An 11585-nucleotide genomic window follows, 5' to 3' on the forward strand; every position below is an offset into this window, starting at 1 on the left:
CCTTCTACTCCTTGCAGGATAGCCCTGGGGCACAAAACCCAGCCCACAAGTGCTGTGACACTTTCTTAAGTCTTAAAGCTGGGGTGCAGAAACCCACCTTGGATGTAGGCAGGCAGACTCTCCTGTGGGATGTTTATTTAAGTGTCTCATTGAGACTCAGCACTGATCAGGAGGCAGCCCCCAAGTTGCTTTGTCACAGGTTCTGTCTGACAATTTATTTTTGATAACCTGTTAAGACGCGATCGTGAGGCATGTTCACAAACGTGGATGGAGAAAATCCTGGAAAATGAGGGGATAAAAACCTCTCCTTTTTCAGACAATGTTACATTCGGTCTATGTAGCACAGAGGGAGAAGTACAAACTGTTTTGGGCCTTGGCGCCTCGGGGACCCCTCCCTCATTTCCTTATGGCTGTCCCCCACACTAGGCTGAGGAGGGGGAGAAGGAAAAAGTCTCCCTTCACTCACCCCCCACAGACAGGACCGGGGAGATGGGGCTTTGCCACTCTGCATCAGTCCTGAATAACTGGAAGGCTCCTTCCTCCCGAGACCATGGAATGTTCTGGTACCACAGGTCTGCCCCAGCCCCCGGGGGAAGCACAGGAGGTCAGGCTTTGCTTAGGCTTCTCACTCTATGACCATGGCTTTGCCCTGACTCTTGGGCAAGCCCAAATCATGGGTCCAGGGTCTGGACGCGCCAGCCGAGCCCTTGGAAAGGCCTGTCGCAGTGGGTGCCTCGTCACTGGGACTGGCTGGGCCCATTTGCAGGCGCGGCTGCTACCCTCTTCGATGGTGGGCATGGGGAAGCCTCGCTGGCCTTCTTCACCTTTTTCTTCTTTTTCTTCTTTTTGGTCCCAAGTGACACGTCTCCGTTGAACTTGGTTGACTCCTTTTCCTGCTTCCCGACCGTGGCCTTGTTTGCAGTGGTGGTGGCTGTGGTCAAGTCCGCACTGGCCTCCTTCTTGGCTTTCTTTTTCGACTTTTTTTTCTTCTTCTTTGCCTCCTTTTCCACCTTCTCAGGGCCATGGATGGCGGACTGCTGGAGAATGTCAGAAGCTGACACAGCAGCCTCCCGGCACCGCTGCTTCTCCTCATCACTGTCCTCGCTGCTGCAAGGAGAGGGCAGTCTGGGTCAGCTGGGATGGAGCCCCACAGCTGCCACCAGAGAGAGGCCACAGGGGCAGGCAGGAAGAGAGCCCGGGCTCAGGAGTGAGGCAGACCTGGGTTCCGACACTGGCTTCTCTGCCTCCTAGCCAGGTGACCTCTGGAGTAACCTCTCTGACCCTCCACGTCTTCATCTACAAGACGGGGATCTTCACGGACCCCAGGCGTCACAAGGATGTCCAAGGGGTGAAGCATCTGGCACACACAGGTGTTCGAAAAGCAGTAACCCTCCAAAGCCAACCCCCGGTTGAACCTCTTCCCCTCCCACGGAGGGTACCATTTCTACCTGACAGGAGCTCCCCAAAGGGGCCCCTCCTCAGCCTGGACCTACTGAAGTCTGCTTGGCTATTCCAGGACACTGGCCAACACAGAAAACGGGCAAAGACAAGGGACCTGGAGGAGAGGGTGTGCGACCTCACCTGGAGCTGGAAGGCCACCGCTTTTGGCGGGGCTGGGGAGCAGCTTTCTTCTCGGGGCCTTCAGGGACAGAGGTAAAGAAGAGGCGGAAGCCTGAAACCCAAAGGGTCAGAGTCAGCACGGCCAGGTGCCGGCCCCATGCCCAGGTGCCAAGGCTGCCCTGTCTGCTGCCCTCAAGGCGCTCCTAGTCCAGAGGCGAAGACCCCGGACCCACTCTGTCTGACCACAAAGTGACGCCTCGTGTGATGACGGGCACGCTTGGAAACAGCTGGGGCCGGAGGACGGGGTGCTGAGGCACAGCAGCTGCCAAACCAGGTCGGCAGCGTGGCAGCCAGCAGGGGCCTCCTGCCTGAGGAAGCTTCAAAGTAACAGATGAGTTTGGCACGGGACAGACTCAGACAGGCAAGGCTGTGCAGTGTGGAGGAGGCGCTCCTGCTCAGGGCCAGACAGGGAAGGTCAGCTCAGGCCAGTGCCTTTGTGCCTCAGAGCTTCAGTGTCCCTTCCGGTGCCCCCCTAAGTGGGGGTGTCATTATTTTACCTGCCTCGGAGCAGGCTGCATGGATGAGAGATGGTGATACAGCAACACTGTCTCTCCCAGCTCCAGACACTCGGCAGGTGCTCACTGAACACGGAGATACTAACAGCGTAGCTACTCACCATCATCCTCCGAGGGGGCTCTCCGTGCCTCAGCCTTCGTTGGCTCCTTTACAACCTCGGAGATGGTAATGGAGCTAAGGGAAGAGGAGATGGTTGATTTAGGATGAGGTTTTGGGTACCAACAGACATTTAAAATTTTTTTTTATTTTACTTTTTTGATTTTAGAGGGGAAGTGAGGGAGAGAGAGGAGGAGGGGAACATTGATGCAAGAGAGAAACAGGGATCAGTTGCCTCTTGTATGTGCCCCGACCAGGGGACCGAGCTGCAACTCAAGAATGTGGCTGGACCAGGAGTCAAACTGGCGACCTTTTGGTCTACAGGACGATGCTCAGCAAACGGAGCCACACAGGCCACGGCTAAAAATGTGAAACATTTTTTTTTAAATGGAGGGGATGTGACATGTCATCTTAAATGCAAAGGCAGACAGCACACTGGCCTGAGGCGCAGGCCAACCCTGTAGCCATAACCTGCCGAACAGCCCCCGCCAGCCCACGCAGCTCTTCATTTGCTTACACCCCACTTTATTCTAGAAAATGCTGAGGGCTTTTAAGATACTCACAGCACAACATGAATATTCAAGGAGGGAAAAGAGAAAATAAACGCAGGAGGGACGGAAAGAGCCAAAGTGTGCTTGAGAAGTCCTGTACGCTAGCTAGAGAGAGGACACGCATTTTACCCGGAGCTTCCAACAGCAAGCAGGAAAAGGGAAATGGGGCCAGTCTGGAGAGACGGTTAAGAGGCCTGCTTAAAGAGCAGGGTGGGGACCTGGTTTTAATTTTTTTAAGAAAATTTTATTTTAAACTTCTTTCATTATTTATTTATCTTTAGAGGGGAAGCAAAGGAGAGAGGGAGAGAAATATCAACGTATGGTTGCCTCTCGTGCATCCCCTGCTGAGAACTGGCCTGCAACCCAGGCATGTGCCCTGACTGGGAATCAAACCACAATCCTTTAGTTTGCAGGCCAGCACTCAATCCACTGAGCTACACCAGTCAGGGCTATTTTTAATATTTAAAAAAATTTGAGATAGCTGCAGATTGATATGCAGGTCCAAAAAAACATACAGATGCCATGTGCTCTTTGCCCAGTTTCTCCCTATGGTTACACTGTGCATAACGTCATTCAGTATTGCGGCAGAATGCTGACACTGACACTTGATATAATCCATTGGCCTTATTCCCCCCCTTCACTCCCCTCTGCCCTGCACATACCCTCCTACTCACATCCCCCCTCTTTAGTTCATGTCCATGGGTCATACATATAAGTTCTTTGGCTTCTACGTTTCCTATACTATTCTTACCCTCCCCCTGTCTGTTTTCTACCTACCATTTATGCTACTTATTCTCTGTATCTTTTCCCTCTCTCCCCCTCCCACTCCCCCACTGATAACCCTCCATGTGATCTCCATTTCTGTGGTTCTGTTCCTGTTCTAGCTGTTTGCTTAGTTTGCTTTTTAGGTTCGGTTGTTAATAATTGTGAGTTTGTTGTCATTTTACTGTTCATATTTTTTATCTTCTTTTTCTTAGATAAATCCCTTAAACATTTCATAAAATAAGGACTTGGTGATAAACACCTTTAACTTGACTTTATCTGGGAAGCACTTTATCTGCCCTTCCATTCTAAATGAAAGCTTTGCTGGATAGACCAATCTTGGATGTAGGTCCTTGCCTTTCATAACTTGGAATACTTCTTTCTAGCCCCTTCTCGCCTGTAAGGTTTCTTTTGAGAAATCAGCTGACAGTCTTATTGGAACTCCTTTGCAGGTAACTCTCTCCTTTTTTCTTGCTGCTTCTAAGATTCTCTTCTTATCTTTAATCTTGGGTAACTTAATTATGATGTGCCTTGGTGTGTTCTTCCTTGGGTCCACCTTCTTTGGGACTCTGAGCTTCCTGGACTTCCTGAAAATCTATTTCCTTTGCCAGATTGGAAAAGTTCTCCTTCATTACATTTTCAAATAAGTTTTCAATTTCTTGGTCGTCTTCTTCTCCTTCTGGAACCCCTATAATTCAGATATTTGAAAAGTTTAAAGATGTCCTGGAGGTTCCTAAGCCTCTCCTTGTTTTTTTTTTGAATTCTTGTTTCTTCATTCTGATTTGGTTGGATGTTTCTTTCCTCCTTCTGGTCCACACTGTTGATTTGAGTCCCGGTTTCTTTCCTATCACTATTGGTTCCCTGTATAGTTTCATTTCACTTTTCATTGCCTTCATTTTTTCCTCTAATTTGCGACCAGGAGCTACTGAGCCTCCTGACCACCAGTGCTTTGAACTGCGCATTTGATAGGCTGGCCATCTCTTGGTTGCTTAGTTGTATTTTTTCTGGAGCTTTGATCTGTTCTTTCATTTGGGCCTTTTTTTTTTTTTTTTTTTGGTCTCAATGCGCCTGTTATGTAGTGAGGGGTGCAGCCTTAGGTGTTTACCAGGGCAGGGTAACGCACGTCACTGTCACTTCATTGTGATGCTATATGTGGGGGAGGGGACCGAGAGGGAACAATGGCACTTGCTCTGCTCTCTGATGGATTTCAGTCACTTCCCCAGCTTCCCCCAAGCAAGCGGGGCCCTTCTGGTGCTGGTTCCCAGGTGGGTGGGCTTGGGTACGTTCTAGGACCCTGTTGGTCTCTCCAACAAACTCTCCTGTGAGGCTGCGAGTTTCTCCCGGCACTTCAACCCCCATAGGTGTTTTCAATCGGTGGTCTGAGGCTTTATTTCTCTGCGCTGGGACCTGGAGGTTGCAAGTTCTGCCTCGCTCCCCAGTTGCTCCTCCCAGTTTATCTGCGCTCGAATATGGGCCTGCCAACTGCGGTGTTGCTGAGAGTCCTCTCTGGCTGCCCATCTCCACCTCTCCTACCAGCCTGGATGAATGTTTCTTCTTTAACTCCTTGGTTGTCAGACTTCCAAACAGTTCAATTTTCTGTCATTTCTAGTTGCATTGTGTTTTTAAATTGTTGTTGCCCTTCTTTTGGTTGTGCAAGGAGGCACAGTGTGTCTACCTACGCCTCCATCTTGGCCGGAAATCCCCAGAGGCCTGGGTTTTGGATTCTGGCCTTGTCATTTACTAGCCGTGTCCCCTTAGGCGGGTGACTCCATCTCTCTGAGCCTGTGCTACCCATCTGTACTCTGGGAGTCCCTAGGTCTTAGGGCTGTCACAGGATTAAGGGAGACAGTGGGTGCCCAACACTCGCACAGAGCCCGGCCACGGCAGGTAGTCAGTGAATGGCAGCTATCAGGACGACTGCTGCCGTCACAACCCTCCCTGTTTCACAGGCCCTCTGACCAAAATAAACCACCTCTCCAGAAGCACAGAACAGGGAGAACTGCCAAGACCAGCAAGCATGTCTCTGGTGACTGCTGACAGAGGAGTCACTGTGCACCACAGAGAATGATGCTCGCGACACTGTCCTTGCAGCAGACACAGCACTGAGCGCTCTCCCCTAACTGCCCTGCACATACGCCCAGGGCGGCCCCAGAAATCCCAGACAGGAAATCGGCCTGAGAAGTCGCATGAGAGATGATGCTGCCCAGGTGCCTGACTCTGACACAGTGTCCAACACAACGGTCCGATGTCGGTCCCTCGGGTATGTCTAGCAATGTCTGTAGACAGTTTTGATGTCACAGCTGCTGGGGGAGTGGCAGCAGGATCTAGGAGGTGGAGGCCCACAACGCACGGTACAGCCCCCCCAGCCAAGAATCATGTAGCCCAAAACGCCAATGGCGCCAACAGCCCTGATCGCACACGAGGGACCAGCTGGAGCATCACTAGTTCTCTCTGGAAAGAAACACTGCCGGCAATATCCTGACCCTGGCCAGGCGGGCCTTGTTTGGCCTGAAGCCAAACGGTCACCAAGAAAAACTGCTCCCACAGCTTGAAGTGCCAACTGACCTTCTCAGACGCATTTCCCACATTCCTGAATCAGTGGACTGGGACCACGTCTCGGCGCTTCAGGCTGTGGACGTGTGGCATGACACCCTGGGAGGGTTCGCTTGTCCTTTTTGATGTCCACTTCCCAGTGAAGGACACTGGCTTGAACATCCTCACCTCCCTTTCAAAATCTGCTCTGCCAATCAGGGATGGGTCTAGACCAGCGTGACCTGAGACATGTCCCAGGTTACCTTATCAGACTTCCAGAAACAGAGGCACTGCAGCCTAGAAGTTGAGTCTAGAAACTCCTGGCTGAAGAAAGTCCACACTTCTCTTTACTGCACAACTGCTCAGAGCCTTGGATACCTAGTATGAACCCCAGTCTCCACGGGCACAGAGGGATGTGCGGACTGCAGCATCTCCCAACTTCGCTGTCCTCAGAGCCTTTTCCTAATCACACTTTGGACTAGTCTTCCTTGGTGCCTATTTTAGCAATGTTGACCTGGACCTTGACAAGCTGTATTCTCAAGCATGCGAAAGAGAACTGGTACAGGGCCTGACATGCGCAGTTCTGCTGGTCCCCTGCCGTTTTGGGAAGGAGCTCTTGCTTCTTGGGTTCCCCTTTCATCTCACGGCAGCGGGACCACACAGTGCTTAAGGGCAAAGCCTTCGGAGGCAAACACACCCAGGTTGAGCCCCCAACTCTCCCCTTACTCTCTGTGACTTCAAGAAAAGGCTTCTCCTTGCTAAGAGCCTCTGTTTCCTCATCTAGAGAATGAGAGGACCTTCGTGGCCAGGTGATTATGAGTGCCATAAGGTGACGTACACCACCGTGCTGGCCACAGCGCCTACTTGCGCTATGCGAGCTCCTAGCTAATGTAAGCCATTTCTGTTCCTATTCATGAGGGCGGGAAAAGAGAAGGGACACTTTTAGTTACCTGTCCAGCAGGGCTCCCAGCTTCTTGGCAACGTGGGCTCGGAACTCGGGGGTGGTCTGAAGCTCGTTGCCGTCTTGCTCATGCTCATCCACCTTCTGCCTACAACACACACAGAAGGGCCTCGCTTGCCACCCGCTCAGGAGCTGCCCCCGTGAGGGCAGAGACCACATGTCCTATTCGCCCCGCTATCCCATGGTCTAACCTAACATTGACACACGGCAGGGAGTCGGCATTTGTTGAATGACTGTACGAACTGGAACCCAGAGTATACAGTACCTGAGGCTCGGCTGGGTGCTTGGCAACCGACTGTTCACAGCATCTGTGGAAATAATGAAAATCGGAGGCATTTGTAGAGGACCTGACAATAACAATACCTGCTGTGTGCCAGGAGTGATTTTAAGTGCTTTACACGGATAACTCATTGCATCTTTCCAACCACTCCATCAGAGGGGTCACTGTTGTCTCTATGTGGCAGAACAGGAAACTGTAAAATAACTCAGCCAGAGTCACACAGCCGGTAAGCAACAGAGTTGGGATGAGGACTCAGTCAACTAGCTCCAGAGCCCTCTCTTCACTGCCATGCCGAGCAGGCAAGTCTAAGTTTAATTTGATTCCAGCATTTATTGAGCTGCTACTAGGCACCTACCTACCTGGCTGTGTGCTAAGCGCTGTGGAGGACAGAGAAGGTGGCTCCATCACACTGATCACGCTGTTCAAGCCAACACACTGGGGATTCCTGGCCTGGTGGCCATTCACCCACCAAACACTGGAGGTCTAATATAACCCAGGTAGAGTTCTAGCAGCTAAACAACTTAGACAAAGATCTCAGCCCTCGTGGAGCTTACTTACACTCTGGCTAGCAGAGAGAGATTACAAACACACACACTGAATTACATATGTAAAATTAAATACTAAGTATAGGGAGTGCTAGGCAGGGAGAGGGTCACTGATAGGTGACATTTGAATAGAAATGTAAGGGACAGGTGAGGGAAGAAGCCAAGTGGACACCTGTGGGAGTCTTGCAGGTAGAGGAGTGAGAACCTGCAAAGGCCCTGAGGCAGAATCTGTCTGGTGTTTTTTGGAGTCAGCAAGGCCAGTGTGGCTGCAGGAGAAACAAGGAGCTCGTGGGGGCCACAGTGGGGGGGTCTGGTGGGCCAGTGTGAGGACCTGGGCCCTGAAGGAAGGGAAAGGCCACTGGAGGTTTCTGCACAGAGAATGGACCCACACAGGATTTTACAAAATCCCTCTGACTGCCGTGTGGAGACACAATTAGTGGGGCGAGGCCAGAAGCAAGGACTTTGCTGCAATGAATGAGATGTTACAAAGTGGCAGGACCCTGGATATGTGTATTTTGAAGATGGAGTCAACACAATTTTGCCGCTGGACTAGACAGATGGTGTGAAAGATGAATGAAAGGTTTTGACTTGAGTAATGGGACAAAATGTGCTTATGTACTTAAGGGGCTACCTGAACAAAACGGACACTTGGTAACTCTGGACCCAGTGCAGGGCCACAGTACTAAGCAACTCCAGAAAACGCAGTTGGCACTGTGGTCTGTGCCCACGCGCTCTGGGCCACAACACAGAATACAAAGTGCCTGGTGGTCCTGAGGTTGGGAACGTGAAGCCCTGGGATGGACAGTCTTTGCACACCTGGTCGTGTTTCTCGAGCGTGCAATCACAAGGGGAAGGGCATTTCCTCCATCCTGACTACAGAGCAATAGTTGTGAGGTGCTCTCATGCCGCAGAAGCAGGGTTAGACCTCAGGCCCCAGAACACAGAGTTCAGTGAAGCCCTGGCTCTTCCACTGACAAGCCGTGTGACCCTGGGCAAGTCCCTGTACCTCCCCCAAGCCTTTGTTTCCTCATCTACAAAATGGGGATAAGGTAACAAAACTTCCAGTTAGTGTGGGGACACAGTGAAGTTTTATACTGCTTTGAACACTCTGCATGTTCACCTTCTCCTTGGCTTTGTGAGCTACTGGGGCACACGATCTACCTTTTTATATCTTTACATCCCCAGCTCTTGGCAATGATGTCTTGGTGTGAAATAAATGTTACATATCTTTATTCAAGTATATGTTGTCCTAAAATTAATTTTCAAGCTAAAAAAAAAAAAAGGCTGGGATCTCTTAAGAATAAATAAATAAATAACATCTTTAAAAATAATAATAAATAACTCTGGCTGGTGTGGCTCTGTGGATTGAGTGCCAGCCTGTGAACCAAAGGGTCTCCAGTCAGGGCACATGCCTGGGTTACAGGCCAGGTCCCTGGTGGGGAGCATGTGAGAGGCAACTGATCGATGTATTTCTCACACATTGGTGTTTCTCTACCTCTCTTTCTTCCTCTTTCCCCCTCTCTTTAAAAAGTAAATAAAATCTTTACAATTAAATAAATAAATAATTAAAAGAAGTGGGAGTTGGGCAGGAGGGAGAAAGCAGTCCATGTAGCAAAACCAGCCACATAATTGCTGCCGTTTATCGGGCCCTTATTATGTGCAAGTGCTGCAGATGCGTCATCACAATGACTTCTCAACCTGGTGGGGTGTTCACCTTTAACAGAGGAGAAAGTTTAGGTGCAGTGAGATTTAAGTATCTTGCCCAAAGTCTCACCACTAGTGAGTGATGAAGATGGAAAGGCAGATCTGTGTATAGAACAGATGTGAAGAGAAAACTACGGGGTTACGGTGCCTTGTGGTGAGGGTACAGTATGGTCTGGAGACTACCTATGGGAAGCGCAGTGTGGTAGGACAGGGAGGAAGGAGAGGCAGGCAGGGAACAGATCACCAAAGAGCCCACAAGTCCGCCTCAACAAGGGGGGGGGGGGCGTTTAACCATGCCTGGCCACGGTCTGTGCTGGCAGTCTGGTAAAACCTGGACCCCTTCTCAGAATGTCTTAAATAAATAAAATAAAACCCATAGCCTGGCCAGGTAGCCCAGTTTGTGAGAGCATCGTCCTGATACACCAAGATGGAGGGTCCAGTCCCCATTCAGGGTGCATACAAGATCAGCCAATGAACACATATCCATGTGGAACAACAAATCCCATTTTTCTCGAAAATAATGAACACACACACAGTATTACAAAGAAATCCAATGATACTGAAGCGCGGTTACCTCAACAGTAAAAAAAACAAATCTGGCATACTAATATATATGCTTCTTTTTTAATGTATTATATAAGATCTGGAGATTCTTTAGATTTAGGGCCCACAAATGATCGTAATTTTAAAGCAGGAATGAGTATAAATAATTCTCCCCAACATTTTATTGTGAATAAAATATTTTTGCATATCTGCAAAGGTGATGGGATACGAAAATCTGTAACTTTTTAAAAAGATTTCATTTATTTATCTTTAGAGGGGAAGGGGAGAGAGGGAGAGAAATATCAATGTATGGTGGCCTCTCCTGCATCCCCTGCTGGGAACTGGCCTGCAACCCGGGTATGTGCCCTGACTGGGAATCGAACTGTGATCATTTAGTTCGCAGGCCCGCGCTCAATCCACTGAGCTACGCCAGCCAGGGCTAAAATCTGTAACTTTTGATAGGACAAAATAACAGGTATTGTCCAAGTCACCTGTGGCTTGTGGCCCACATAAGACATGGGAAAGGATGCCAAACTTCCAAAAGGGGTTAATGAAAGCAAAGATGAAACACTGTTCCCGTTCCACACATGTACCCTCTGGATGTTGACTCGTTATCCCGATGGTGAGGGGTTTTGCCCTTATTCCCGGGAAACCAGGGAGTCCCGGTCAGGGCCGTGCTGCACACCGCTTCCTGGCAGCCCCAGGGGGTGAAATGTGCTGCGGGAGGGGAAAGGCTGTACGTGAGAATCCACAAAGTGGGCTGTTGCAGTCATTTCGGACAGGTAGCGGGCTGCCCAGTGTGCAGCAGTGAAGATGGCCCAAAGGGGGCTGAGTCAAAAGACGCTCGAGTGCCTGGATTTCCCTGACTGGGACAATGAAACAACCCACAATACCGCCGTAGCCTGCACTTTGAAGCTGAGCCCCATCTAGTCCCTGCAGGTCTCTCGGGCAAAGAAGTCGAGTCCCGATGACTCCTGCCTCACCATCCATCCTCTTGGGCCCCACGGAAAGATCCCGCGCCCTCCAGCCAGACTGCGTGAACCCAGTCCCCTACCGGTTCTTTTCTTTTCCGGCCCTCTCGGGGGCTGCTGCGAGTCCCAGGCCGGCGTGGCGGCCTCACGGCACCGCGCCAGCTCCTCCGCATCGCTGCCACTGCTGCTGCTCTCCAAATCGCTCATGGGACCGCCAAGCGCCGTCCTCTTGAACCGCCGCAAAGGATGGTGGGGAGCGCCTCCTTAAGCGGTACCACTCCGCGACCGCACTTGGGAGTGGAGGAGCGCAGGGCATTGTGGGGATGGTAGTTCTCAGACTCAGACCGCCAGCGGCCATTGAATTGTCGTGGGAGTTTCCCCAAATGTAAGAATTTAGAAGTGCCAAAGAGATCAACTGCTCCACCCCTCTCGTTTCTTTTTAGATTTTATTTATTTATTTTCGGAAAGTGGGGAAAGGAGGGAAAAAGAGGGAGAGGAACACCA

The 11585-nt window shown here is 50.5% G+C and overlaps 1 protein-coding gene across 2 annotated transcripts; it reads right to left on the reverse strand.

Annotated features, from left to right (window-relative positions):
• Positions 1 to 737: 737 nt before the first annotated feature.
• On the reverse strand, positions 738 to 11317 carry CUNH12orf43 (chromosome unknown C12orf43 homolog). Of its 2 annotated transcripts, none has more exons than XM_037156113.2 (6): positions 11165 to 11317; positions 7304 to 7346; positions 7028 to 7126; positions 2237 to 2310; positions 1582 to 1672; positions 738 to 1104 (listed from the first exon to the last, which is right to left on the reverse strand). In XM_037156113.2, the coding sequence occupies exons 1-6, from the start codon at positions 11286 to 11288 to the stop codon at positions 738 to 740; spliced, it is 798 nt and encodes a 265-aa protein (XP_037012008.2). In that variant the 5' UTR covers positions 11289 to 11317. The 2 variants fall into 2 exon arrangements, with proteins under 2 accessions (XP_037012008.2, XP_037012007.2); XM_037156112.2 differs by having other exon boundaries at positions 738 to 1107.
• Between the last annotated feature and the right edge of the window lie 268 nt (positions 11318 to 11585).

This window comes from Artibeus jamaicensis, unplaced genomic scaffold (assembly GCF_021234435.1).
Source record: "Artibeus jamaicensis isolate MK-2021 breed Jamaican fruit bat unplaced genomic scaffold, CSHL_Jam_final contig_525, whole genome shotgun sequence".
In the NCBI taxonomy this organism is placed as follows: domain Eukaryota; kingdom Metazoa; phylum Chordata; class Mammalia; order Chiroptera; family Phyllostomidae; genus Artibeus; species Artibeus jamaicensis.